The sequence below is a fragment of the Rhamphochromis longiceps genome, linkage group LG1 (assembly GCF_057381845.1).
Source record: "Rhamphochromis longiceps isolate RC_006_pf linkage group LG1, R_longiceps_female_GT1.1, whole genome shotgun sequence".
NCBI lineage: Eukaryota > Metazoa > Chordata > Actinopteri > Cichliformes > Cichlidae > Rhamphochromis > Rhamphochromis longiceps.
The window spans coordinates 30,050,938-30,078,000 of NC_140557.1; the positions used below are offsets into that span (position 1 = coordinate 30,050,938).

A 27,063-nucleotide genomic window follows, 5' to 3' on the forward strand; every position below is an offset into this window, starting at 1 on the left:
AAACTCAGCTTGTTTGCCATGTGACGACACGCAGCTCTCGAGCGTTGAGGATCGTTAACGTGTAAGAGAGCTTCGAATCAAATCTTTTTGTTCTTAGTTTGCACAGCAGCTAATTCTGTGCACAGAGGAGATCACAGTGGTGGAATAAGTATGCAAGCTTGGAAATGAATCATTCTGAAGGATTATTTACAGATGTAGCGGACAGCAACATCCCCGTTCGGCTTCATCGGGCTGTGCTGGTGTGGCTTGATCACTTCTTTGTTGACACTGGCTGCGATAACAAACCCGCCAACTGTCAGAATTTGAATCAGATTTGGCTAAATTGTGATATGCGTTTGTGTGTCTGTGTGACATTATAAGATAATGGCTCTCTTAGATTAGTAAGTAAAGTACAAGTTCATTAGTCACTTATATAAAATAATATTTATTTCAACTGTGACAGAAAACAAAACAGCTTTTTTAAGCCCTTCAGGTTCAAATATCCAGAATGTTCTCCAACATTCATAATGCCCAGTGTTATGTGCCCTGTCGTCCCTTTAATTCTCTACATACCCAACTTTTAATCTCGCCTTTATCTCGCTTAGATTTGTCGTTGCATTACATCTACATCCAGCACCCAGTCTGCACTTAGCATAATAAGACTCTTTGGGCTCTGGGATATATTGCAAATATATGGAAATGTCTAGATTTTCCTACATTAGCATTTTAATGGAGTAGAAGACCATCTCGTGATTAATTTGCCTGCAGATGCATGCACAAACAGCGAGCCTACAGCTCTATCATCCCACTCTCCCTCTTCTTCCCTCTCGCTTCCTCACTCGATCCATTTCCTGCACACGCCTCATCCCTCTCCTCCCGCTCTGTGTCCCTCTCCGTCTTCTGTCGCCGCTGCTGTCCTCGGTCAAAATTTGCATGCAGAGTGATGAAATCGCACAGGCCTACACCTGTGCCACACACCCTCCCTCCATTCGACTCCGAATCGTACGTTCACATTGCTCTCGCGCACAGACTGCTTTCGAAAGAACACAAACATCTTTTCCAATAAATAATAAATGCTCAGTCCCTCATTGTTCTGGGGAAACTGAGAGAGCCAAAAGCCTGAGTGATAGGAGCAGAAACCCGGAGGAGGGTGTCTGGCATCGTTAGGTGAAGCTGAAGATTTGAATTTGCCTCCGAAAGTGAAACTAAGCTGCAGCTTTGAGGTGACGACCCTCTTTGTAATAATCGGAGGCAGAAAGGAAAGCAATCGATTCATTTTAATTGCCCTCTCACTGGAGGATCTCTGATTCTTACTGGGAGAATTTCTTTAATTTTTTTCCCCCTCCTGCCTTGAGACAGCCTTTCCCTCTTCACTCACTGATCACACTCTTCCACATAATCTCCCTCCTCTCCGCTTGTGTACTCCTCTCTGATCTGCTGATTACTGCTCGCTCCCTCTCTCCCTCTCTCCTTCCTATTGTTGCTGCGTCTCCTCTCGCCTCGCCTCCCGTTCCCCTCTCATTTTTTCCCTCCCTTCCCCCACTTGTTTTCTTGCTTCTTCTGCTTTGCCAGATTTTTTTTTTTTTTTGGCCATTTATGTGCTCAACCAGGATTCTGACAGTTTTTGTTTTTTTGTTTTTGTTTTTTACAAGAGCACATGTGCAGACAGACTTAAGACAGTAGAGTGAAAGGCAGGATTTTTACTCATTTGCTATGTACTTGTTTCTAAAGTTCGAATGAGTCTATTGTCATAGCCAGGGTTGAGGTTTTTAGGAAGTTCAGACACAGTTTATATATATATATATTTTACCTGTACATAATAACCACGAGTGAAACCAAGATTAAATTGCACAAAATTGCAATAATGTACTAAAAAATACAGAAAATGATGAGCTAGTTCTTATGGGGGAACCAAACAGGCAAATAGAAGAGTAAACGGGGAAGGAAAAGCAAAACAAATGTCTAAAAATGTCCTAACTGATGTGCTGGAAGCACCACAAATCATGTCCATGTACAAAAATAACTGATAAAAATATTGTCACTATTTATCAAAGTGCCTCGATAAATTTCCCCGATTATGTTTTTCTTCAAACTGCCTCCAGACCATGTAGCAGCTGTTTTTTTGTGTTAATATGCAGCAGACTGATTAAATAACTTGCAGATCTCGATTCTTTTTAAGCATTTCTTTAAAAAAAATTAATTTAAAAAATCGATGCTGCTCTTTCTCTGTCTCCATCTGCGACTGCTCCAACAAAGTCACCTCTTCCACTAGAATTAATTAAACTTGTTGGCTTCCTTTCATTTTTAACAACTTTTGGACGCTTTAAGGCAGCAATTTATTTTTGACTTTCCATGGGATGTGTGCTATTTTCAAATTTAAGTCTTAAGTTTTAGCAGGCAGTGGGGTTCATTTCGAATTCTTCTGGCTTTCTTTTGAAGTTGAACTGGATTTAAGGAATTACGCATTTGCAGCACTCATCTCATCCTATATGGAAGTATATAACACCATAAACGTCACGTTTCTGATGAAGCTTGATTTCAGAAACAGTTTGTATGCGTAGCGAGATGGAGACGGTGCTGCCTTACGCTCCATAACCAAATCTCTCTTTGCAAAATCAGTCCAAATGCTAAAAACTCTGCTGCAGTCGAATATGTATCCCTAATAAGATTAAAATATGACATCCGTGGTTCACGCATACGGGAGAGAGACTGGTGAGGAATATGGCAGCCGATCAGCTGCATAATTATGTTCGTCTCTACAGTATCCGAGGAACTGCGGTGCGTGTCGACGTCTTCTCCGATTTCCGGCCTTAACCTGATTTCTTTCAGTAACCGGGTTTCTTGTGCGCATGTAAATGTAGTTATTATCACGCTCTCGCCATCCTCTCCCCTCCTTCGGCCTCACTCCTTATCGTTTCACCCGGAGCCCCCACCCTCCCTCCTGTGGAGCCTTGTGCTCTCTGCTGACTTTTGTCAGCGTGGAGAATAAAGGTTGGTTGGCCCACAGTGTAGGCCTGAGAGCCTACTGGTCAACACTGAGGCTTGCACCAGCATCTCCCATCTTACCCCACTGGTTGTGCTCCATCATTGACCGTGCTGCGCGGAGAACTATACATCACAGCTCATTATGGATATCATAGCACATGCATTATACATGATTTAATTACCATATCTTTGGGGGGAAAAAGGGATGCAAACCTATTCCGCGTTTGATGAGGACTTTGTGCATAATGGTTTGTTACATGAGAAGATTGCAGTAGAGGAAAAGCATGTGGAAAAAAATATCTAATAAGGTTTTTTTTGTTTTTTTCTTTTGGATGGCTTCCTTTAGAAATGAGTCAGCCCATGATTATATCTTTGCATACTGAATCCTGAAACCCCCTTTGGAAAACTTATTTTATTGTTAAGATTATTTTTTTATTATCTGTTAGGAGGTCGCTGTCATACTTACCTTCAGTACATTTCCTAAGGTCACGAGGGGAAGGGGGAAAAGAAGTCAACCTTCAGCATTGCACACAGTTCAGCAGGACTCCAGGTGCCAGGACATGAATCACGTCTGCATGGTGCCATCTGCCTGTCAATTAAAGTGGCAATAGACAACTCCCCAGAGCTCTCTCCTTCGAGTGAATGCCCGTCCAACATTCCCTCTTTTTCTCCTCCTCATCATCTTCTTTGCTTCCTCCAGCAACAGGACTTTTTTCGTTTTTCTTATAACTCTACTGGCGGAGAGAGTTTCCCGAATCAACCATTTCAGCTACCTACGGAAAGCTACAAATTCTAAGGAAAATTAAATCACTGTTCTCTTCCTGGTTTGATTGTGCAATTGAGCCCCCATTTTCCGGCAAGATTTTTGTGCCCAGCGGCAGTCAGGGTTGCACAGTAAAGTGAAACTGATCATTATTCTGCAGCCACTGCATTGTGCATTCAACATTTCCTGCAACCCATCACGCCTATCATCATACTGATGAGACCAATTTAAACCGTGGATAATGATGGATGATGAACTCTATACTTAAACAGTTACTTCTTTACCAAAAACGATTCAGCACATTTTGAAGGATGGAAGGGTCTAATACATGTTTACGCAGTTTATTCATCTGCATGTACAATGCTGTGCAAAAGTCTTGAGTCACCCCTTTTGCTTCTAAGCAACCAGATGTAATTTTTTTAAGTGCTGTTGAGTAATAGTGCTTCAGGCTTTCTAGAGGTGTTTCTTTAGACATTGGCTGCTTCTTCACTCATTTTTACTTGGTATATCTCAGCATGGTGTACAGTATGTAAGTATGCCAAATTGTCAAATTACACAAGAAGTGAACTGAAAATCGGTGGCAGCCGGTCTTATGAAGTGATGAATCCATCAGCCTACCTGACCTCTTCTATGCAAGGAAGAGGTCTGGAGAGAGGTAGCCAACACAGCTGATTTAAATGGCTAAATTACCTCCTCAACATGTCTTGAAGTTCTCCAGAGGCCTGGTAATGAACTAATCATTTGATTCAGGAGTGTTCACTCAGGGTGATATCTAAAACCTGCATGACACCGGCCCTTGAGGCCTGGAGTTGGACACCCCTGGTCTATAGCCATCTGTAAAACATAGTGGAGGCTCTGTCCTGGTTTAGGGCTGTCTGTCAGATTTGAATCCACCATGCAGTACCATCTGGAAAGTGTTAGATTGGCAACTGCTTTTGCACAGTACTGTAGTTTCCTTGGTTTTATCTGACTCATCCTGTAAAATGCCTTATCCTCTAACTTTCTGTTAGAGAGGAGCTTTTAGATGCAAAGATCCACCTACAGTATTTATAGTGGAAATGGAAAAAACAGTTTCTTTGCTTTAAAGTTGTTTATCAGTATCTTCTTTAGTAACGGTAATGGCATTTAGATAACTAGTATTGCTCAGTATGTCATGTTTATGGTGATAGTTGATATTATGCAGCTTTGGAGGCTTTTTAAAAGCCACAAAATGATTGAATGAAGTGACTGCGCATGTTTACAGAGTTTTTAAACATTTCCTACATTCCAGTACCTACATTCATTTTTGTTCCTTCTTCTGTATTTAGATTATCATAATCTTCACATATAACGCAAAGTAGTGTGGCATAAATACAGCCACAGAAAAGTTGATTTGTTTCTGCATTCAGGTTGCAGTGCGCAAGTAAGGGCTGCTCATTGTTTTATTGCTTTTTTCCTTTTTATATTGAGTCTCAGTTTGTCAGTAAATGGACTGTGATGTATATGAGAATGCATTTGTATAAAATAAGAGAAAGGCATTTTATATATTGGAGGTTTTGAAGCATATGGATAGGTATGTCATAGCAGCATTGCTGGTATTTCTAGACTTACTCGCAATGCTCCTAGACTTACTCCTCCAAACCTCTGGGACTGCAGTCATACCTTTTACCTTAGGTGGTAGCAACAATATTTGAGCAATCCCTGCAACAATCACCCAGTAATGCACAGCACATTGTTCACACAGTGCTTGTTTCTTTAGAAACTTCTATCGAAATGTTGAATTTCTGCTTTTTTGTGATAAGATTCTCCCAAAAATATTTCTGTGTTAGCCTGACACATTAAGTGTTTTTTCCTTTGTTTAGTGTGCTGTTAAGCAGTATTTAGCACTACATTGTGACTGTAGCCTTGAGACACTAATATTTTTCCAGTGCTAAAGTCCTTTTAGTCCTTTCCTTTTTTTTCCAATGCCATATGTGTTCCAAGTATATGGATCCATCTGCTTTGGCGACCCCTTGCGAATAAAGCAGTTTTATGAAATCCCAGTTTTAATTTTGATAAGAGCTGGTGGGAAGCCCCAAGGGAAGACAAGTACTCTATCACAGCGGCTGTTTGATGTGTGATATTTTATAATTTAGTCACTAACCAAAAAATGAAAAGAAAACAGCTGGGTAGTGTACGTCATTAGAGACTCAAATGTCACAACGTTTATTTTCATCCACAGATGCATGAATTTTTCACCAAGATCTTGTGTTGTTGTAGTTCTGCGTAAAGCCTTCTCCCGCACGTCCCAAAGGTTCTGAGTGATGTTAAGGTTTGGACTCTATCCATGTGTGAAAATGATGTCATGCTTCCTGAACAACACTTTCGCAATTTGATCCTGATGAATCCTGGCATTGTCATCTTGAAACCTGTCTGTGCCATCAACATTTACTGATGGAAAGAACCTGGTCATTCAGTATATTCAGGTAGTCAGCTGACCTCATTTTTGGACACATAACTTTGCTGAAGCTAGACGTGACCATTGGAAGCAACCCCAGACCTTAGCATTGCCCTCACAGGCCTGTATAGAAGGCACTAGGCATGATGGGTGCATCACTTCATCCGCTTGTCTCTTCTTACCCTGATGCGTCCATCACTCTGCAACAGGGGAAGTTTGTGCTCGTCAGACCACGTGACCTTTTCCCTTGCACTGGAGTCCAAGCTTTCTGCTCCCTTGCAAACTGAATCTTTGTTTTCTGATTAGCTTCACTGATAAGTGGATTTCACGTCACCGCTGTTTAATCCCAGTCCCTTGAGTTCTCTTTGCATTGTGCATGAGAAAATGCTCTTACTTTCAATATTAACCATGGCTGTGATTTATACTATTTATTATTGTTAATATTAATCTGGGCATCTTTTCCACAATGTGTTTTTTTTTTTTTTTTTTTTTTTGTCCTGTCTTCCTCCCCTCAACACCAACCAGTTGTTGCAAATGACCGCCTCTCCATGAGCCTTGTTCTGGGGGAGGTTTCTTCCTGTTAAAAGGGAGGGTTTCTTTTTCCCACTGTCGCCTAGTGCTTGCTCACAGGGGGTCTTCTGATATGATGTGACTTCACCAAATGTCTAAGTGATTGCTGATTACGATCATTCTCTCACACATTTCTTCTCCACGATAATGGTTCACCACTATCCTTATGGATTTTAATAATCCGTTAACCTTAATCCAGTTTTATTGCTATCAGCAATCTCCTGAGTTGATTTCTTTGCTTGATGCTGGTCAATAATTTGTCCCTTCAGAAGGGAATGACATCTTTTCCAAAACCATAGGATGTTTCTTCTAACACAGTTCAAGAAATGAAAAGCTGCTCACTGCATCAGTTTGGGGGAAATAACCTGTAGCCAGGTCAAACATATTATTCTCTGCAGTGATTATCCAATAGAAGGCTCTTGTTAGCTTGTTGGCTTCATGTTTTTGTGTTTCACACAGGATTTGTATGTTCCTTGATTGGCTCCTTTTTAATGTCTTAATTAACTGATGGTACTGTTTTAAAGTGAAAAACTTCCTTCAAATCAGATGCGTTCATGTCTGTTAAAAGATTTAATTTTGAAACATCAGTAGAAAGTGCTGAGTTTAGTCCCTACGAAAGAAAGTTTGAAAGCACAAAGAGTTGTACAACTTGAATTTAATAAAATCGGAATGAAACACTTGATGTCTGCAAATCAGTGCGTTCAGGTTCTTGTCACAGTTATCCGCCCTACTGGAGTGTCCTCGAGCAAGCACATTTAATCGCCACAAATCAAATGTTCCGTACGTCTTGTTTCTGCTGAGCAAATCAAGAACTCTAAGAATCAGTAAAGATACTGTATCACGCACACACTATCAGCTATACGTGGAAGAATATGGCGGCAATGTTCCAAAACATCCAACAAGCGCGAGCCGACCTCGTCGCCCAGCATCAAAACACAACCAGAGATTTGCCAGCTCGTACTCTGACCTCCGTGTGATCCCGTGCGAAATCTTTATTTCTCTGTAAACAACTCAGACTTCTCACAGCGAACGAACATCAACAAAAGGAGCCTTGGCTGCACTCGGCTATAAACACGCAGCAGAAAATGGCTTACATCTCTCAGAGCCTATTAAAGCAGCATTATTTTCCTCTTCTGTCTGAGTTGGTGCATCATCATCTCGACAAACTGCCTGATTAGACAGACCCAACTCATAAGAAACCTAAACATCTGTAGCTTCCTCCTCTCCTCCTCTTTGTTTTTTTTAAGCTGGTCTCAGAGAGGAGGAACAGTGTCGTATCTTTGGGTGTCTTTGATTCTATACTAACATGGGTGTGGTGGGTGATGGCAAGAGGCCAAGCTCTGAAAACACAGCAACACGCGTGCTCCAGTGTGCACGCTGACAAGGATTGCAGGACCAGAAAGAAACTTTAATGCCAGCCTGAGCAGTGCTGTGTGCACGCTGGAATGCTTAAATGAGCTCTGTCAGTATGTAACTTTACAACATGTGGATAATAAAAGGTAATAACTGCAGGGGGGGCAAGAAACACTTCTGGAAAGTTGTCATTGTGCATGAATGTGAGTGTGACATTTAGAGCCGACCTTTTTGTCGCCGATCATTCTGGCGTTGTAGTTTGAGTGACGCTGGAAGGATTTTTGTCTTTGTTCTGTCTGTGAACGCTGCTGCATGTTGTGTTTGTGCACGCACATGTGGCACTGCCTTTGATTCTGTGTGCGCGGTGCGCCCGTGCATGCGGTGCACCAGAGAAAAAGTAGCAAGGCCACTAACAAGTTAATAAACTCCAGCTGGGCTTTGTTGTGCTGAAGAGTGGCTATGAAGCTCGAGCACATTCTCTGATGTTTAGCTCACATTTCTTCTTTTCAAAGCAGAGCCGAACCCAGATTTTACGTTTTCTTGCTGTAAAGAGCCTGGTAATAGTTACACCCCTATTTTTAATGTGAAATATAATTTATTATTTCACTCTATTTTATCAGCTGCCAATTTTAACACCTTTTTAGACGTTGATTTCAGTTGTTATGAGCCTGCTGAATGGCAGTTATCTCTTGGTATCAATCCCAAGTAGGTGGCCTCCGCTTTCAACCAGTGGGTAGTTATACCTCATTCTGCCCTTCTGAGTGGAGGTTCACAGGTTAAAACGGCATTAAAAGTGGCTGACGTATAATCAAGTCAGCTCTCAACCACAACAGATGAATTTGCCACCAAAAGCGAGCAAACTCTTGTTTTTACTCAGTCTTTAGCTTTGTTTTGGAACAAAAGGTTAGACGTTGGCACTTCCTTTATTTAACCCACTTTTTACCATGTAAAGAGTGTACATTTGCTAGCTTAGCACAGCACTTAGGAGCAGAGATTATACACGGACAGTAGACGTCTGTGTTGCTCTCTGTTTATCTCTCATTACAATGGATGGTAGAGGCTTACCGAGCCAGCTCGAAGGTAGAGGGGAGTGCGCCTACTGGCAATATGTGTTGTACTGATAACAACTGATAACAGCCATTAAATGGGCCGATAACAGCTAAATCGCATGGTTTAAAACAGATGTGGTCACACTGGAACATAAATTTAGTTCAAACATAAATATGTCAGCCGCAAAACTTTTTTTCTTTCTTCACAGTTGTGTGCTTGTCGAAAGGTTTACAGACGTTTCCTTTTTGGGAAGGCTGGCTCGTTGGCGTGTGGGAATCCCAACCCAGTCACATCCCTTTTTCACCTCCCTTTAGAGCTCATTAATCAGATAACCTATGTATTTTTAGAGACCAGTGTGTATGTGCATATTCATTGTTGTGGGCACTGTGCACACTCCCACAGTGGCTAAGTAGTTGTTAGTTATTTTGGATCTCCTTGAACCTTTGCTGTTTTTGTCCACCACATTTATATTAATAAGTGCACAACAAAATATTAGAGCAAATTCTTAATATAGCCACTGCAGTTCAGGCTCAGTAGAAACTAGGTCTACAGCTAGGTTAGTGTCATTTCAGCCTCTTCTGTTATTAGGCATGCACGGGGAAAAAATAGAAATACATCTCTGAGTGATTCTATATACTCAGAAAAACTGCAGCTGACTGTATATTTTGGTTCCCGCTTGGTTTATTTCCTCTGTACTGTAAACATCAACCTATTGGAGGTCATTCTCCCATCTGTCACTCCTCCCACCATCTGCCTTAGATACAGTTTACAGTTTAGAAACAGTTTAAAATGCAGCGCAGTGCCAGGTACAGCAAGGGTCTCAAACCGCGTACCATGAAGGACAGAAAGTCTGCAGGTTTTTGCCTTCAGAAGTGCTGAACTGATTTCAAAAGCTCGACATTAAGCACACAGTCTATCACAAACTGCAAAAAATCCTTTAGCCTGTGCTATCTGTAATACCCATGTTAGACCTTTAGAAATTTCACCTCAGCTGTCCTCCTCTCTTCTTCTGCATTTACTCAGAATAATCTCCTGGTACTCTGAGACACATGGTTGGAGATTTGTATTAATAGAAGCTTTTATTTATTTATTGTGATTATGCTTGCGCCTCAAAATTAATGTCCCGGTGATTTATTTATGTTTATTAAGCACCATTAGTCAGAAATAAGATTTCATGCTATGCCGGGAACTGTAATTCCAGCTCTTGATCATTGCTCTCTGTTGCTTCTTTCAGTGAGAATAAGTAGAAGCTCAGTTTATAGAAATTCTGCTGCATATGATGTAGTCAATTTTATGAGCTTATAACTTTTGCTAAACAGCAGAATCTGTCGCTTTAAGGGGTAATTAGAGGATGCTGTTGCATTAAATTCTGTTAGGATCTGAGTCCACTCTGCAAACAAATATAAAATCTCCTTTTAAATATAAACCAGCCGTTGTACTGTCCACCCATGTCAAGCCAGCATACACCTAATCTTGCTATCAAGACCAAAAGCATCTGAACCAACAGGAGCCGGCTGACTGGCAATAAAGTAAGAGTCTTCACTCTGCTGAAGTGGAAAATCTCACTCAGTCTAGCATTATTGCATGTAACTTTGACCTGCTGAGTTACAAATAAAGGTTGAGGGTTTTGATTAATCACCAAGTTACATATTGACAGACCCACCATGCCAGCGACTTGCAGTCATGTGAAAAGGAGACTTTTCACTGCAGTCCTTTGAAAACCCAAGTCCACCCTTACTCACTCCATCGGAATTAAGAGGGTCAGTAACTGATCATCAGCAAGTGTGAGCACCTCTATGAAAGCAGCTATTTTGGCATTTTACAGTTTATTACGAGTGTACATCCCAGGAACTTCATCTCAAGGTCAGACACTGAGCAGTACAGTACGTCAAAAGCAATTTCAAAGCATGGTAGTGGAGGGTGATGGTTTGGGTTCATTTTAAAGCTACAGGACCACCTGAGCACCTTACAGTCATTGAGTCAAGTCCTCTGTATGCCAAACTGTTTGTCCACTGTCCCAGCTGTCATAGGGGAATCCGTCGCAGGGCTAACACATTAAGACAACCATTCACACTCGCATTCACACCTACGGCCCATTTAGAATCACCAGTTAACATTGCCCATTGGTTCTCTTTGGACTGTGGGAGGAAGCCATAACCCACAGAAACACAGCAGAAAATGCAGACTCTGCACAAAATGCAAACTCAGGACCTTCTTGCTTGCAAAAGCGCTAACCACAGAAGACTGTGCCACTCTAGTATTCTAGTCAAATCTGAAGCCATCTGTTTGACAGCTAAAGCTTGGCTGAAATTGGGTCATGTAACAGGCCAGTGATCTCAAGTACAGCAGAGAACAGAATGGCTGAAAAAGGAAAGAATCAAGGTGTCCAAGTCCAGATCCTCAACCTAGTGCTGAAATGTCGAGGTGGGACCGAAAGCTGTGCATAAACAAATGTTTACATACCTCACTGAACTGAATAGTAAGCCAAAATTCCTCCCCAGTGATGTTAGAGACTGATAAAGTCACACAGAAAATAATTTCATTGAAATATTGCTGCTGAAGCTGGTTTTGGAAGCTATTGAATCATTGGTTATATTTAGTTTGTCCCAAGTACTAAACAGACTTCTGTGAAAAGATTTTTACCACTTACATGTATATTATTACACACACACACACACACACACACACACACACACACACACACACACACACACACACACACACACACACACACACACACACTGAACACATGTTCTGATTGCAGCCAATAACTGGGCTGCAATCAGAAGTAAAAATATGATTTAAAAAAAGATTTATTTATTTATATCTTTTGCCTTCCTTACATGAGTGATCGCAACAGCAGATATCAGTGGGCCAAACTGCTGCATCACCACAGTAACAAATCTCTGAGTTTGTTTTAAGCAGCTGTTATGCTTCTTATTCTTGTTCTTCTGTAAACAATGGAAGTCTGCATAGTTTCGTGGGATTTAGCGCCTCCTGAGGTAGCATTTTGTACTTTTGGTGAAACTCAGGCTAACCGTTTCCCCTGTTTCCAGTGAGATTTTAGATTTTCCTTTATTTTTTGTTAATAAATCAACTGTATTTGTTCTGTGTAACATCCATAGATGTGTTGCTTTTGATTTTCAGTAAAAACAAAGTAAAGAAACCCGGTTGTGGCTAGCGCTAGGCTAGGCTCATCAGAGCCCTTGACTAAATCAGAGTCCTATCAGCGGGAGTTTGGAATAGTTCTGACAAGTGCTTAGTGGGCAGTTGGATTGTGTGCTGATAACATTACAGACTTGTTTTTTTTTTTTTTTATTTATTACCTTGTAAAAATGCATCTCAAACTTCCACGCTGTGCTATATCTCTATGGTGCAGCTAGCATATGTTGCTAAAGATCTGCATTATCAGGATCATTGGAGTGAACGGAGATGACGCGACTCTTCCATTCATCGACTCTGGGCTCCATGTGCTGTGTTAATGGTAGTTGCTTGGTTACCAAGGAAACAGGAGAGTGATGAGATATGGCACAACACGTGTCTTGGCAGCAGTGCCCGCTATAATACCAAAAGTTGACTATTGTAGATTTGAATGAGAAATATGATCTGTGGTGAGAAGACTAAGTTTAGTTTCAAACTGCTACTTTTAATTTTGTGTATAAGCAGGACAGAAATCCCAAGGAAGATTAATGGTAAAGGGCTAATGAGGAGCTTGCATCTGCTTTCAGATATAAGCAGATATATATTTTGCTACTTTAGACCAGTTAGTGAGAAAAACAAAGAAAATATGTTAAAGTTGATGTCCAACACTGTGCTTGGGTAAAAATACAGCCTTGTGTTAGTGAGAGTGAGGAAGACATCAATCAAAGGCCATTTCAACCTCTTTCATATCTCTCCCAACCACTCACTTTGAAACACCAGAAACAAATCCAGCACCAGAGAGAGAGAGAGAGGGAGTTATAGAGTGATAGGAGATAGGCAGAGCAAGAGTGAGGGAGTGAGAGAGCTTTTTCTATTTATAACCTGTGTGCCCGGAGAGGAGGGAGATGGTTGTTCGAAAGCACACTCGCGCATGATTTTGTTCCGCAGTGCACAGGCTGCTGCTTAAAACACAGGAACATACAGCAAACACTGCACATGTCAAACAAATTATATACCACGCTGGTGATGAGACGGGTCATCACTGGGAAATTTAATGGCTGTTTGGTATGCCGAGAGGAGGTACATGATTGGTCCAGTAATCATCCATAGGAACTGTACTGCCCCCCACCCCCCTATCACACACGCACGCGCCATATATGGAAAGCATTTTTGTGTTCTTAAAGCTGGTGTGTGTGTGTGTGTGTGTGTGTGTGTGTGTGTGTGTGTGTGTGTGTGTGTGTGTGTGTGTGTGTGTGTGTACAGAGACACATTTTAACTCACACACTCACAGTTCAGCATTATTTTATGTAGCTAAAGCAACAACTCCTCCTCGCTCCTCACTTACACAACCTGCAGACCAAAACATTCCCACTGAGATTTATCTGTTTCACAACATCCACGCAGAGGGAGTAAAACATCAACAGTGTTTTAACACTGATTATAGTGGTCTGCGTAAGGAAAACTTGTAATGAAGATTTTTTTAAGAAAATCTTTTTCAGTGGAGATTTTAGTTGCTTTCATTTTTCAGTTTCATTCCAACTAAGAAGTTCATCACCTGTTCTACATCTCAGCTGGAATTTCTTTTTAAATATGTTTTTTGTTTTTTTGTTTTTTTGGTTGTTGTTGTTTTTTTGGTTTTTTTTGTTTTTTTACCTGTTTGTTCATCTCAACCCAATTTAAAGTGTAGTTTGATTTCATGTGTGTACAGAACACATGAATACAGGTGTAGTAGGTTCAGTGATTTACTGAAACATGTAGGCGTGACACGGGAATGCAACATATAGATAAAAACTGACTTTGCACAGTCAGTCAGGGGACGACCGTGGTTCAGGGGGTTGGGAAGCTCATCTTGTAACCGGAAGGTTGCCGGTTCGATCCCCTGCTCTCTCTGTCTTGGTCGTTGTGTCCTTGGACAAGACACTTCACCTACTGGTGATGGCCAGAGGGGCTTCTGTCAGTCTGCCCCAGCTGTGGCTACAACTGTAACTTGCCAGTGTGTGAATGTGAGAGTGAATGAATAGTTTAATTGTAAAGTGTTTTGAGGGTCTCAAAAAGCGCTATATAAAATGCAATCCATTATTATTCTAACTTTATGGTTCAACACAGCCTTAGGAAGCTGTCTTGTAGTCTTCAGGAATAGTTCTCTAGGCTTCTTGAAGGACATTCAAAGCTCTTCTTTGGATGTTGGCTGCCTTTTTTTTCCTGTTCTCAGTTCAGATGATCTTCAATAAAGTCGAGGCCCAGACTCTGGGGAGGCCAATCCATGATCGTTCTTTAAACCAAGTGCAGATGTATCCCACATGTCCCTTGTCAGGTCGTTGTTGAATGTTTGTATTTCTTAACAACAACATTCAGATCAGTTTTCTCAAATATATAGAACGTACTGCACTGAGAGATGCCATCCTCAGAAGCACAACATAAAGAAACGAGACTTTTGCACAGTACTGAATATAATACTTAAATGTCTGTAACTCCCATACCACATTTTTTATGACCCACGGGGCTTTTATCTTGCCAAACGAAAGACTTGAAGGTAGTGTCAAAGGTGAGCTCCCAAAGATGTGAGAGTATAAATATTAGTGCAAACAGAAGGACCTGAGAAACTGTCACGTTTGGAGTTTCACTACGACCTCTGTGGCTGCTATTTTTTGTGTAGTTGCAGTTTAAAATGTAATAACCCTAAAATGATAATTTGCTATTTTTACATTTCCATCTGAAATCATCAAACGAACATGTTCAAACATATTAATGAATTTTTCACAGGGATGATAGAATATATAAACTCTTTTTTAAACCCCTGAACTGCCACTGGTTCGATGGGATACCCATCTGTGCCAAGAGAAACTAACTGTCGGTGTCTGTCTTTCACTTTATGACAGAAGATATTTAAGCAAGTTTCCTAAGAAGCTGAAACATCGTTAAAGTCCAAATGCAAAACAGGGCTCGGTTTGAACCCTCGTGACTCGTAGTTTCATGTTGACCTCCTACACAAATCCAGCTCAAACTTTTCTCGAGCTCGCACCTGTGGGTGGGCCTATAAATAGCACGCACACATTTTCTCCTTCGTTTTCACCTTAGTGTGAGGTTTGGTTTTGGCGTCCAGGTGTTTCTCAGTTAGTCATTTCATGCGTGCGAGCCCTGCCTGATAATGCAGATGTTTATGAAGGAGAGCCCCTCTGCTACACAGCTGTGCACATATTTCCTCACCTGCTTCATGTATGGGGCGTGTTATTTGTTCAGACGTTGTTTTTTATTATATTTATGTCTGAGGGTTTAAAAGTAGATGCATGTAATGTGAGAAAGCAGGCACGATTAATTCAGGTTTATATGTAATGTCCTCAACTATTAAACATGTCCTTTCCCGCTTTCTCTCTGTCTCTCTGCAGCGTCAGACAACAGCCAGCGGTTTCAGGAGACATGTTTCGCCTTCGCTTTAACGCCGCAGCAAGTTCAGCAGATCAGCAGCTCAATGTAAAATTTAACGCCGCTCCGTCAACGCAGGATGCTGAATTGTTCATGAATAATTCAGAAATGTACAGGGTTTGCGCGGCTGCGCATTGATAAATGTGTTTCTGCTCTCAAAGGGACATCTCGGGGACCAAATGTGACTTCTCAGTTCAGGTTCAGTTGCGGTTTTGCCTGTCGGAGACCAGCTGTCCTCAGGAAGACCATTTCCCCCCCAATCTGTGTGTGAAAGTAAACGGGAAGCCGTGCAACCTGCCGGTGAGAAGCGCTCAGCCGTTTAATAAAGAATGTTAGAATGCCACCTGGAAAACGACATTAATGATATTCGCTTCTCATTTCTAGGGTTATCTTCCTCCAACCAAAAACGGTGTCGAGCCCAAGCGGCCCAGCCGCCCAATCAACATTACCTCACTGGTCAGATTGTCCACCACAGTCCCCAATACCATCGTGGTGTCGTGGACCGCTGAGATCGGAAGGGTAGGAGCCAAAGCTTTTTGCAGTGTGTGTGAATAACTGACACTTTAGATGCGTAATGAATGAATTTAAACATTTGCTGGTTTGCAGCTGCTCAAATACGAAGGCTTACTTTTTGCTTTTCTCAGCTTTGGTGTCGTTCTGAAGTTGAAAGCAGATATCTGACTTCCTGCAGCTCCCCCACCCTCGTCTAAGCCTCTTCCATCAGACAAACACGTAAACAAGCTTAATACAAATAAGACGAAGCTAATTCTGGCTTTACAAAGAAATGACATAGAAATATTATGTGTGAATGTCTTGTGTTCAACTCATTGCACTCTTGCTCCTTTACTTCCTCTGCAGACTTTTTCACTCCTTATACTTCCAAGCACTTGAATCACAATATAGTCTTTTTTTATTTTTAGTAACACAACATAAGGGACTAGAGACAAGTTACGGTTTGACTTTTTTTTTAATGGCATCATGATCATTAAAAAAATTAAATAAATTCTATTGTGTGCTCTATCCAGATACAACACGGTTAATTAATCTGGTGTTGGAGCTGATCCGCAGGTGTTATTAATGTGAATTTTCTGTCTTAAATAGAGGTCCTGAAAATCTGCATTAATCTTGATTAATGTATGTCCCCATTTATGCAACGAGGTGCTGGCGCATTCCTCAGTGTATGATCACATCACACGGTGTTCTTAACTTACTGTGTTCACATAGATGACAGACAAAAAAAGAAGAAGCAGAGAAGAGCCTATTTAAAAAAAGACTTAAAGAATACTTTGATTATATAAAGAGGCTTTCAAATTGGTGCGAAGCCCAGGAAGGGGCACAGTGTTCCCTTTTTACAGCCAAACGTTGTAAAAGAAAACCAAAATTGGATAAAAACTACAACTTCAGGGGAAGATTTCCCTTTAAAATACATGGATTCAGAGGCGTTTGATGAAGGATTTCAGGATAAACGCGTCATAAATGTGATTAAGAAAATTCTGTCTTTATATTTGCTGGCTTTTATCGAGGTGGGTGGAGCGCGACGTTCCGCAGACGGACAGTAGAGGGCGGTAAAGGAAAGGTCTGAGAACAGAAGAGCTTGCTGACTGTTGCACAACTTACATTAGTGTCACAGCAGATGGATCGATTTCACTGAGACTGTGGAGGCAAACATTGAAAGTTATACTGAGTAACATGTTCAAGGACGTGCTGTCACTCTCTGTCGTGTCTTCCCGTGTGTTCAGAGTTACTCGATGGCGGTGTACTTGGTGAAGCAGCAGTCGTCCACAGTGCTGTTACAGAGACTGCGAGCTAAAGGCATCAGAAACCCAGACCACTCCAGAGCACTCAGTAAGGACCTCTTGTTAAAAGAAGCACCTATCCAGTGTATCAGCTAATGCTGTTCTTCTGTTTCCACTGTAATTTAATGTATCAAAGGCTGAATTTGTGGTGTGGGACAGGGCAAAAGGCTTAAGACTGAACTCTTGTTTTGAAATGTTTTCATCCAGTCAGATGGGAGCTGTCTGTATATTTCTTGCATGCTGTTTTGCAAGTTGCATAAAAAGATTTAGGTGCAGTCAGGCAGTGATTCAGGAGGCTCATCTGGTAGGAGAAGTCAGGACTTTGGTTCTGACACTGACACGTGTTTGTCCTTCTCCTCTACCCTGCAGTAAAAGAGAAGCTAACAGCCGACCCAGACAGCGAAATAGCCACAACCAGCCTTCGAGTGTCGCTCCTCTGCCCGGTAAACATGCTCCCTGCTCCTCATGAATTTAAGGCCCTTCTTCGAGGTTCAGTCATGCCCAAACACGTTGCTCCACTTTTTACTTTTCTTTTTCCTCTCATTTTACTTTGTATGTGACTCGACATGCCCTCGCACATAACTTATGTATGTGAACATGAACCACCTGTCTTATTGTCTTCTGGCCCCTATCCTGTTTTGCTATATGGGTTTGTTGTGTTTGTGACATTTGTGTGTCACTTATACTTCCTTCGTGGCCTGACTACGTATGTGCTCACCGCGCAGCTGGGGAAGATGCGGCTGATGATCCCGTGCCGGGCGCTGACATGTTCCCACCTGCAGTGCTTCGACGCCACACTTTACATCCAAATGAATGAGAAGAAGCCCACCTGGGTGTGTCCCGTCTGCGACAAGAAGGCGCCGTACGAGCATCTCATCATTGATGGGTAGGTCGCTGTGGCCTGCCGGTGACCTTTGATCAAATAGTGCCAAGAGTGGTCCTCTTCTAAATACCGTGGTTGTAACAAATGCTTATTTCAGTTATTGTTGCCTTTCTATCAGCTCAAAGCAGCCCGGCCGTTCTCCTCTGATCGCTGACATCAATGGGTTGTTTTTGCAGAGAGAACTGGATATTGGATTTTTTTCTCTCTTTGGTTTTTTTCAGGCAATTTTCTGTAAACTTTAGAGATGATTATAGAGGAAAATCCCAGCAGACCAGCAGTTTGTGAAACGCTCAGACCAGCCCATCTGACACTAACAGCAATGCCACGTTCAAAGTCACTTAAATCACTTTTCTTCCTCATTCTGATGCGTCGTTTTGAAATTCAGCAGGTCGTCTTGTCCCTGTCTACATTCCAAAAATCCACTGAGTTGGTCCCATGTGATTGGCCAATTAGATATGTGTGTTAACAATCAGTTGAACAGGTGTACCTAATAAAGTGGCTGGTCAGTGTATGTGCCACACTATATTTTTTGCAGCAAAAAACAGCCTTTATGTTTAAAGTCCCAGAACACTGTAACAATTTACCTCGTCTCTCCTTTTCTTGTTGTTGTTTGTTTGTTGTTGCTCTGTGGAGCGTTGTATTGTTTTCTTTATTTACTCTGTTACTCAATGCTTGCTATGTGGTTCTTCTTCACACACATATATATATATATATCTATATATATCTATATATATCTATATATATATATATTTATATATGATGGGATACAAATAAAATGATACAGCATAAGGGATTTACTCTAATAAATGTAGTGGGGGGGGTTTATCTTCCAAACACTTGCTCAATATAAAAGAACCGTTTGTGGAATGATTTTTAGAGAGAAACTGTAAAGTGGATGTGAAGTCTTTTTCTCTTGGTTGCTGTATGACATGTGTGTTTGTTCTCAGGCTTTTTGTAGAGATCCTCAATAGCTGCACGGACTGTGATGAGATCCAGTTTAAGGAGGATGGCAGCTGGGCCCCCATGAGGTCTAAGAAGGAAGTGCAGGAGGTGTCCTCTGCTTCCTATAACAATGGGCTGGATGGTGAGATGAGGGATAAACAAGGAGGGAGGGAAGGGGAATGCTAGCCTGAAAGCCTGCCTTTAGTGATCCCAGCTTTAATTAGGCGAGGCATCTGTTGGGAGAAGTTGTGTTTTGTTTTTTTTAACTGTTCAGTCTCTGAAAAGCAAAAACATTTGCACAAACTGATACATCACCGCCGCTCTACAGGCTCATGCCGGACCGCCGCAGGCTCAGATCAGCGGAGCTCCTCGGCATCCAGCCACGGAGGCAGCGACAGCAGCAACGGCAAGAAAGTGGAAGTGATCGACTTGACACTGGACAGCTCCTCAGACGATGAAGGACCGGATTCGCCGCCGCCGCCGCCCCCAACGCTGCCTCCTCCTATCAAAAGAGCGTGCCCTTCGATGTCCCCGACCTCGCCACCCGTCATCAGCAAAGGGTGAGGCGAGCACACACCCTAGATGCTGATTTAATCTCCGCAGGCAGGTTGAATTTGATTAAATGTGAAATTGATGCTCGTTTTAGCCGCTCGCGTGGGCAGTTTTGTCTCTCTGCTTAAATGATTCATGAGCACAGCATCTTCTTGACATTTCACATCGGCGCTCGCAGTCGGTGCCCGAGCGTGTCGACAAAACATTTGTGTCTGATGACCCGATTGACTTTCCATAACTCGCCTCGCTTGCCTTTTTTGCAAACAGGAATCAAAGTTCAGCCAATCATAGTTTGTCGCAAAATTTCAAAACTGCCGACAAACAGACCCGACTGAAGTCTTGAATCCAGCTTTAGTATGGCTATGAAATTTAAACAGCTGCCTTTTCTACCAATCCAAAATTCATTAGGTGCATCTGCTGCTCCCATTTCTCTTTAATGAATCCTGTGAGTGTTACTTTTCTAATTGAAGGTGACAGGACGGCCCTGTGGTTTATCCCAGTACACGTGACACATCATAAAAGCCTTATTAGAAGTTACGTGGCTTCTTTAGTTCTTTATCTCTTCGTCTTCTTCCTCTGTGTTTGCCTTTAGCGTGTTGAACCTGCACCATCAGGCCTCTCCTGTGAGCCGTACCCCCAGCATGCCCGGGATAGACACCAGCTACATCCCTCCTGTCCCCCCTCTCATCCAGGACTACAGGCCCTACTACCACACCCCCAATGACCTTTCAGGTAATGACACACATACAGGATGCTTTGCAAGTATTCATGAATACATGTGCATTAGTAAAGATACTGTTGTGTACAGTGCATTTATGTAAACCTAACTATAACCTATATCATTCACAGTGTGTAGCCAAATTTTGTTAAAATTGTGCTAACTTTATGTAAAATTCTGCCAAAGAGCCACACTGTTCTAACATAACAAAAGTATTGTGCAAAAGTCTTGAGTCACCTCTCATTTCTTCCTGTTTATCTTCCAGTGAGCCACGCTTTGTTGTCATTTTTCAAAGTGCAGCAGTTCTCCAGGCTTTCTGAAGGTCTTTGGCTCATCGTGGCTCATTCAGTAGAAGTAATAATTAATAATAAATGCTCCTAACTCAAGAGAAGAAGCAGTGTTGTGTTTACACATAACAGACAATTTAGCAACGCATTTTAAATTCTATCTTTAGCACTTTGTTAGTAGTAGCCTGACACAAAAGTTTGCCATTTTCATACTTTCTTTAGTTGAATCAGATGAAAAATGCCAGAGCTAACACAGTTTGACAGATATAAAATAGTATTTTTGCTCTAACACAGTGATTCCTAAAGAGCTATTAGTTAACTGATCTCAGTGTAGTGTGCAATGTGTCCTTAAAAACACTGAAGAAACTGCATAAGTGGAGGACAAAAGAAGTGATAAGACCAAAAAATGTCAGGCTTAAAAAAAAACAAACAAACTGTAGCCTCGCTTTGATTAATGCAGAAAAGACATTGATTCATTATGCAATAACATGTGGAAAGCGTCTCATTTACAACAACTTCATGCTGAAAATGATCCCAAACATTACAAATGCATTAAAAGGACAAACTTTCATACTGCGATGGATGTTCGGAGAGTAACTTGGGTCAACCTGTCTTGCCCAGTGATATTTGGCATGCAGACTGGAGCAGCCAGGGATCAAACCACCAACAGAATAGTAGATAACCTGCTCTACTTCCTGAGCTACAGCCACCCCAAAGCTTACAGCAGCTGGTATTCCCAGACGGTCTTTCATCCAAGTGCTAACCATCCCCTACCCTGCTTAGCTTCTGACTTCAGCTGAGACTGGGCATGCTCAGGTTGCTATGGTCATAAACTCTAACAATAACAGCACTGTATTTCCATGTATGATTGCAGGTGTTTCAATATATTGTTGTGCCTATTTCCCATTTTTCTGACAAGGAGGTGGCTCAAGACTTTTGCACAGTAAATTCTGAAAGAAAACACAATGGAAAAGGCAAAAAGCTTAAAATTGCAACTGAACTTAACTCTTTAACTTTTAATGAATCGACCTTGCCTATTTCACAGATTTGTGCCTCTCTGTGCTTCTGACTTCTCTTAACTTAAAAAACAAACAAACCATACAATATGTATTTGCATTTGTGATATTCATCACTGACTTTTTCTCTACTTTATTTCCAGAGTTGAATTTTTTCTCTTTTCTTCAAGGGGACAATCATCCGGTACGTACAGCAGTGTTTGATATTGTGTAAACGTGGCTGAATTTAGCAGCTGAAACACTTTGTTGTTTTCAGTAAAATCCTGGAAGCCTGTGAGAACAAAATGTTCAAAATGTGCTTATGGAAAAAAAAGAAAGCACAAGCTTTGTTTTTAGCCCTCCTCAGAAACAAGCTGCCCTCTTTGTGTTATTTCTCATAAAATGTGTCTGTTACCGAGTGTTTTTATTTCTTCTGCCTCTGGGCTGTAGTCTGTACTGGTTATTTAAGGAGAGATGAAGGTTTGCCAAATGAGAGTGTCTTGCATAGCTTCAGTAGTGCAATATCCAGCTGTTATCTGCATCTGGGATTTCTTCTGCCAGTGAGGATGAATGGGATGCCATATGTGTCTAAAATAGTATTAAAATTCAACAGCAACTGCACATCAAGAGTCAGTATTGCTTTGCATGAATCCACAGACTTCACAGTGAGGAGTTTTTGTTGGAGAGCGGTTTCGTTGCTTCCTGAAAGTTTTAAATACACCTGTGCTCCAGTGGTCACCTGTAATGACTTACAGGCGTAGGTCAGTTTTACACATTCTTCACAACTGCATGTATCCATACCTGTGACAGCGACTGTACATGCAGTATAATACGTGAGATTTGAGTTAAAGAGTTTTTGGAGAGCTCGCCGTATGTGCCCCCCCCCCCGTTCTGGGTCATGACCGCAGCCTATGGGTATGAAGAATGAGTTCCTTGACCCTGCATTCTCTTCGAAGACCACCAGATGGCGATATCTGTTTTTCCAGACTTTGGGTCATGTAGAAGTCTGAAGGGAAACTTCTTTCTGTCTTCTTGACTCTCTCTTGCTGAGTTTATGGGCTAAGTCGCTCATTTTGGGTCATATTCAGTCTATTTATCTACCTATCAGCACTTTGGTCAGTGGTTGCTGTTTTTAAAGTGCTTTATAAATAAAGTTGGCTTGGCTGTTTTTTTTTTATTCCTGGTCATAATGTGTTCTATAATGGAGCAAGTCATGACTTCAGAAACAGCAGATGACTATTTCCACCTTTCACACTCTCTGTGGTTCAGGTAAAAGTCGCTTCCTGTTTAATGGAGTTCTATTTCCCCACTCTCGCTAAACCATCATTTATATGGGATATCTCTGTCCCATATGAACAAAGACTTAGGTATACCTAAGTCTTATCTTACCATACCTAGGTATTACCTTACCTTACAAAGAACCTTGAGATAGATGACTGTTGTTGTGAAGTGAAACTAACAAGATCACACTATACACACTTTAGTAAAATGGAACGCCATCCATCTATTGTCTTCTGCTGATCCGGGGCTGGGTCACGGAGCCAGCAGCCTCCCTCTAAACCTCCTCCAGCTTATCTGAGGAAACAGCAAGGCCAGTGGAGGCCTGCCAAGAGATGGAATCTCTCTGACGTGTCTTGGGGCAACCCTGAGGCCTCCTCCCAATGGGACATGCCTGGAACACCATGCCAAGGAGGCATCCTTGTCAGACACCTAAGCCACCTCAGCTGGCTGCTTTTGATGTGGATGAACAGTGGCTCTACTGTGAGCCCTGCCCAAATGGCTAAACTCCTCACCCTATCTCTAAGGGAGGTCTTCTGAGAAATCGCTTTTCCACCACGTGTATCCATGATCTCATTCTTTCGGTCGCTACCCAGAGCTTGTGACCATATTTGAGCGTAGGCACATCTTTGCTTTTACACTCACCTCTCTCTTCACCATGACAGAGCACTACATTGTCTGTTATTAAACTGTATCTTATGCAGAACAGCTCACCTGCGTGAAATGCACAATGATTGCCTGTTAGAGTTCTGTCTGTTTGTCTGGGATAGTTTAGTAATCTCTTATGTTTCTCTTATTCTTCTCTTATGTTCTCGCTGTTTGAATGTGTTGTTAGTAAATGAGAAACATAAAAGCAGGATATGCAGATGGGTGAATGATATTTGAACTACTCTCAGACTTAAACTGACCCACATCTGGGTCTTTCAGGACTTTGTGCCTCACTAACACCCCCTCCCTGCTTCTGTTTCTGCCTCCTTTCAGCATTACAACATGGTTATGGCAGCAGCGGCGGCTGCCTCGGCCTCAGAAGACCACGAGCTGCTTCTCAACCGCTTCATGCCCTACACCACCACCACCTCCGCCTCCCACCTGTTCCTCGACCAATCGGCAGTCTCTTCTGCGCCTTCGCTGACAGCGCCGACCAACGGGGTGAGCAATTCGGGCAGCACCAGCAGCCTGGTCTCGTCCAGCAGCCTCCGTGACACTCATTCGACACACTCGTCCTCACATTCGAGCTCACACTCCTCACACACGCATCCCGGGGTGGTGGCCAGCCGGAGCAGCACTGAAGCTGCGGTGGCGGCTATTTACGGCGGGATACCCGATGTTATATCGTTGGACTGACCCTGGATGAGTGGAGATGACGGCGCGGGCACAGCTGGAATCCAGTAACAAACTCAACCGCGAGGGGTGACTTTTAAGAAACTAGACTGCCCCCCCACCCCACCCCCCGCGAGTCATCAAACCCTGAACATTCGAGGAGCCGTGACGACGAGTCGGTCTCAAGAAGAGCACTAATAATATGAGCGGACAACTGATCCTAGTCCAGTCCCGAGTCATCACTTAAAGGTGTGGACATTGTGTTGGTGTGCTGACTTTAGATCAGAAACCTGTCCAGCATGTGAACCCACGTTACTGCTATACTGGTACCAACCCGGCACAACGAGCAAAGATGCTACCTGAGCAAAAACACAAAGGAGGGGGGGCTCTTTTCTCTTTTTTTTTTTTTTTTTAAATAAAAACAAAGGAGCGGCACCGTGTACAGAGAACAGAATCTATTTTCCTCTTTTACTTTTGTATGTTAAATCGGGACAATTTCAGTCTAGAGAGCTGCTTCAGTCGTTGTTTGTAAGTGGAGGACTGAGTCGGATTTAATTTTTTTGTGTGTTCTCACACAAACACGAGCTCATTCATATGCCTGTTGCCATGTGGTTTGCTCTCTTTTAGCTATACCCCGTTTCCAGATGTCAGATTTGCATTTCTCCGATCTAAACTTCACTTCTCTCTGCGTGCTGTTCTCTTTTTCTCACGTTCAAATTCATGGCCGACGACGGGAGCTTTTCAGACGCTGAATATACAGTTTATTCATGTGCTAATAATTTTATTATGCTTTTAAGTTATGTATGATATTTAAGCCTTTAGAAATATATATATATATATATATATATGAATATATATGCATTCCCTTTGACCTTCAGGTTGATGCTGTGGGGAGTGTGGAATTAGCCATTTCCATTTTATTTTAATGTTTTTCATTTCCTCTCCTCAATTCCCGCCTCCTTTTAGAGACTCTACCTGCAGACAGCATTTAGAAGTGAAACTATTTATACCTGCCAGTTTAGAGGTTTTCGATGGAACAGTTACAGTTGTTTATTTCATTTGCACAATGCCCCCCCCCCCCCAAAAAAACGACAAAAAAACCACACACGGTACCTGAATATGATCAAAATAATCAAGAGGGTAGTTTGATCTGTGCGTCACAGTCTTTTCAGTCTGCTGTCCTTCCTTTAAGCCACTTAATCCTCTGCCCACCGTGTCTCGTCTTCTCTGTTGATGATGAAGGTCAAATTGGTGTTGTAGCAGCGCTAGGCCTTTTTAAAGATACAGGCGTCCATAGCACGTGACTAAGCTTAAAGTTGTGCCTGTTCTTTTGTTTTTGGGGGTTTTTTGTTCTTGTTTTTTGCTCAGATTAATGTCTTAAAAGCTTACCCACAACCCCTGGCCCACTTTCCTTTTAATGCATCTTCTGAAGATCAGACCTGTGACTGATATCATCTCAGGAGTTTTATTTGGGAAAAGCAGATAATAGTGGGACACAGTTGAAGAAGGCAATCTCAGCTTGTCCCTTTTTAGACCGGGCACCGAGTCAGATGGTTTAAAAATACATTGCCTGTCTGCTTCTTAAATGAAAAAAACCTCTGCAATGTTCAGAGCGTGATGTGGAAGTGTCAGAACAGCGCAGCGGTTTTAGGACGGCGTTAACGTTCAGCTTAAAAAAGTGAAAGGTTTGCAGTTTTAAGACTGGACACGCTTGCGCTTTCTGCTCCCCTCAGGTTATTAACAGATCCATGTTGCAGAGATCCTCTGTAATCTGGTCACATTACTGGTGACACCGTTAATCCCGGTGCCCGTTCAGCACACCCCACCTCCCCCTTTCTCTGTGTCCTTGAAACTTTCTCAGAGTCCCCTGTTATCCGTCTCTCTTAGACGCTCTTCTTCCAGAGGTCGGACACGGGCAGTTCCCGTCAGAGCCTAATTATCCCCGCCACCGTGAGATAATCGCTTCTGACAGCACAACCCATCACATTAGATCCTCTGCCCTGTCCCTCCACTCTCGACAAACCAGATACACCCTTCCCTGTCTCGCCCTCTGTGTCTCTCTCTTGGCATTTGTAAATCTTTTCCCAGGTCTTCTCATGGGAACCCGCCCCCCACCTCTCAGACTGACTCAGTCATTTGCCAGAACAAGTCTCGTCTGTGTCGTGTATGTCGTACAGTATTTTATTTATTTTGTATTCATATTTCTGTACATTATATTTTTACATAATGTTTGAATTCCATGACTGAGAGTGTGTGAGTCTCTGGGAACTGATGTTATATGACTTTATTTAATGTGCATTTTACTTCTTTGTTTTTTCCCTGCCAGCAGCACAACTTCTCAGAAAGGTGTTGTGTAGTCACTCATAAATGGAAATGACGCGTGTGTGCGTGCGTGTGTGTTTTCTCTGGAGCTGACTTGGGTAATATTTACGATAAGGGCACAAAACACATGCGTTATTATTACGCGCTTGATTTAATGCGCTTCGAGTTCCTGCTGCTTACCGTTAAGAAATGACCGAGTCGGTGTGAGTGAGCACCCGATGGGTTGTCAGTAAACAGTTTAATGAAGAGTTGCTGTAGATATTCGTTGAAATATTGTTTGATTCTGTCAG

General features: G+C 42.2%; 1 protein-coding gene across 3 annotated transcripts in view; it reads left to right on the forward strand.

Annotated features, from left to right (window-relative positions):
- Nucleotides 1–27,063, forward strand: part of LOC146678970 (E3 SUMO-protein ligase PIAS1-like) — a 57,664-nt gene that overhangs the window by 28,197 nt on the left and 2,404 nt on the right. For all 3 annotated transcript variants that reach the window (XM_085405402.1, XM_085405411.1, XM_085405395.1), the window contains exons 3-13: nucleotides 15,644–15,728; nucleotides 15,842–15,980; nucleotides 16,065–16,199; nucleotides 17,420–17,525; nucleotides 17,846–17,919; nucleotides 18,202–18,362; nucleotides 19,307–19,443; nucleotides 19,630–19,861; nucleotides 20,446–20,585; nucleotides 22,018–22,058; nucleotides 24,113–27,063. The exon at nucleotides 24,113–27,063 is cut by the window's right edge and continues 2,404 nt beyond it. In XM_085405402.1, coding sequence (XP_085261528.1) covers nucleotides 15,644–15,728; nucleotides 15,842–15,980; nucleotides 16,065–16,199; nucleotides 17,420–17,525; nucleotides 17,846–17,919; nucleotides 18,202–18,362; nucleotides 19,307–19,443; nucleotides 19,630–19,861; nucleotides 20,446–20,585; nucleotides 22,018–22,058; nucleotides 24,113–24,475 — 1,613 coding nt within the window. In that variant the 3' untranslated portion in view covers nucleotides 24,476–27,063. The remainder of the gene's footprint in view (nucleotides 1–15,643; nucleotides 15,729–15,841; nucleotides 15,981–16,064; nucleotides 16,200–17,419; nucleotides 17,526–17,845; nucleotides 17,920–18,201; nucleotides 18,363–19,306; nucleotides 19,444–19,629; nucleotides 19,862–20,445; nucleotides 20,586–22,017; nucleotides 22,059–24,112) is intronic.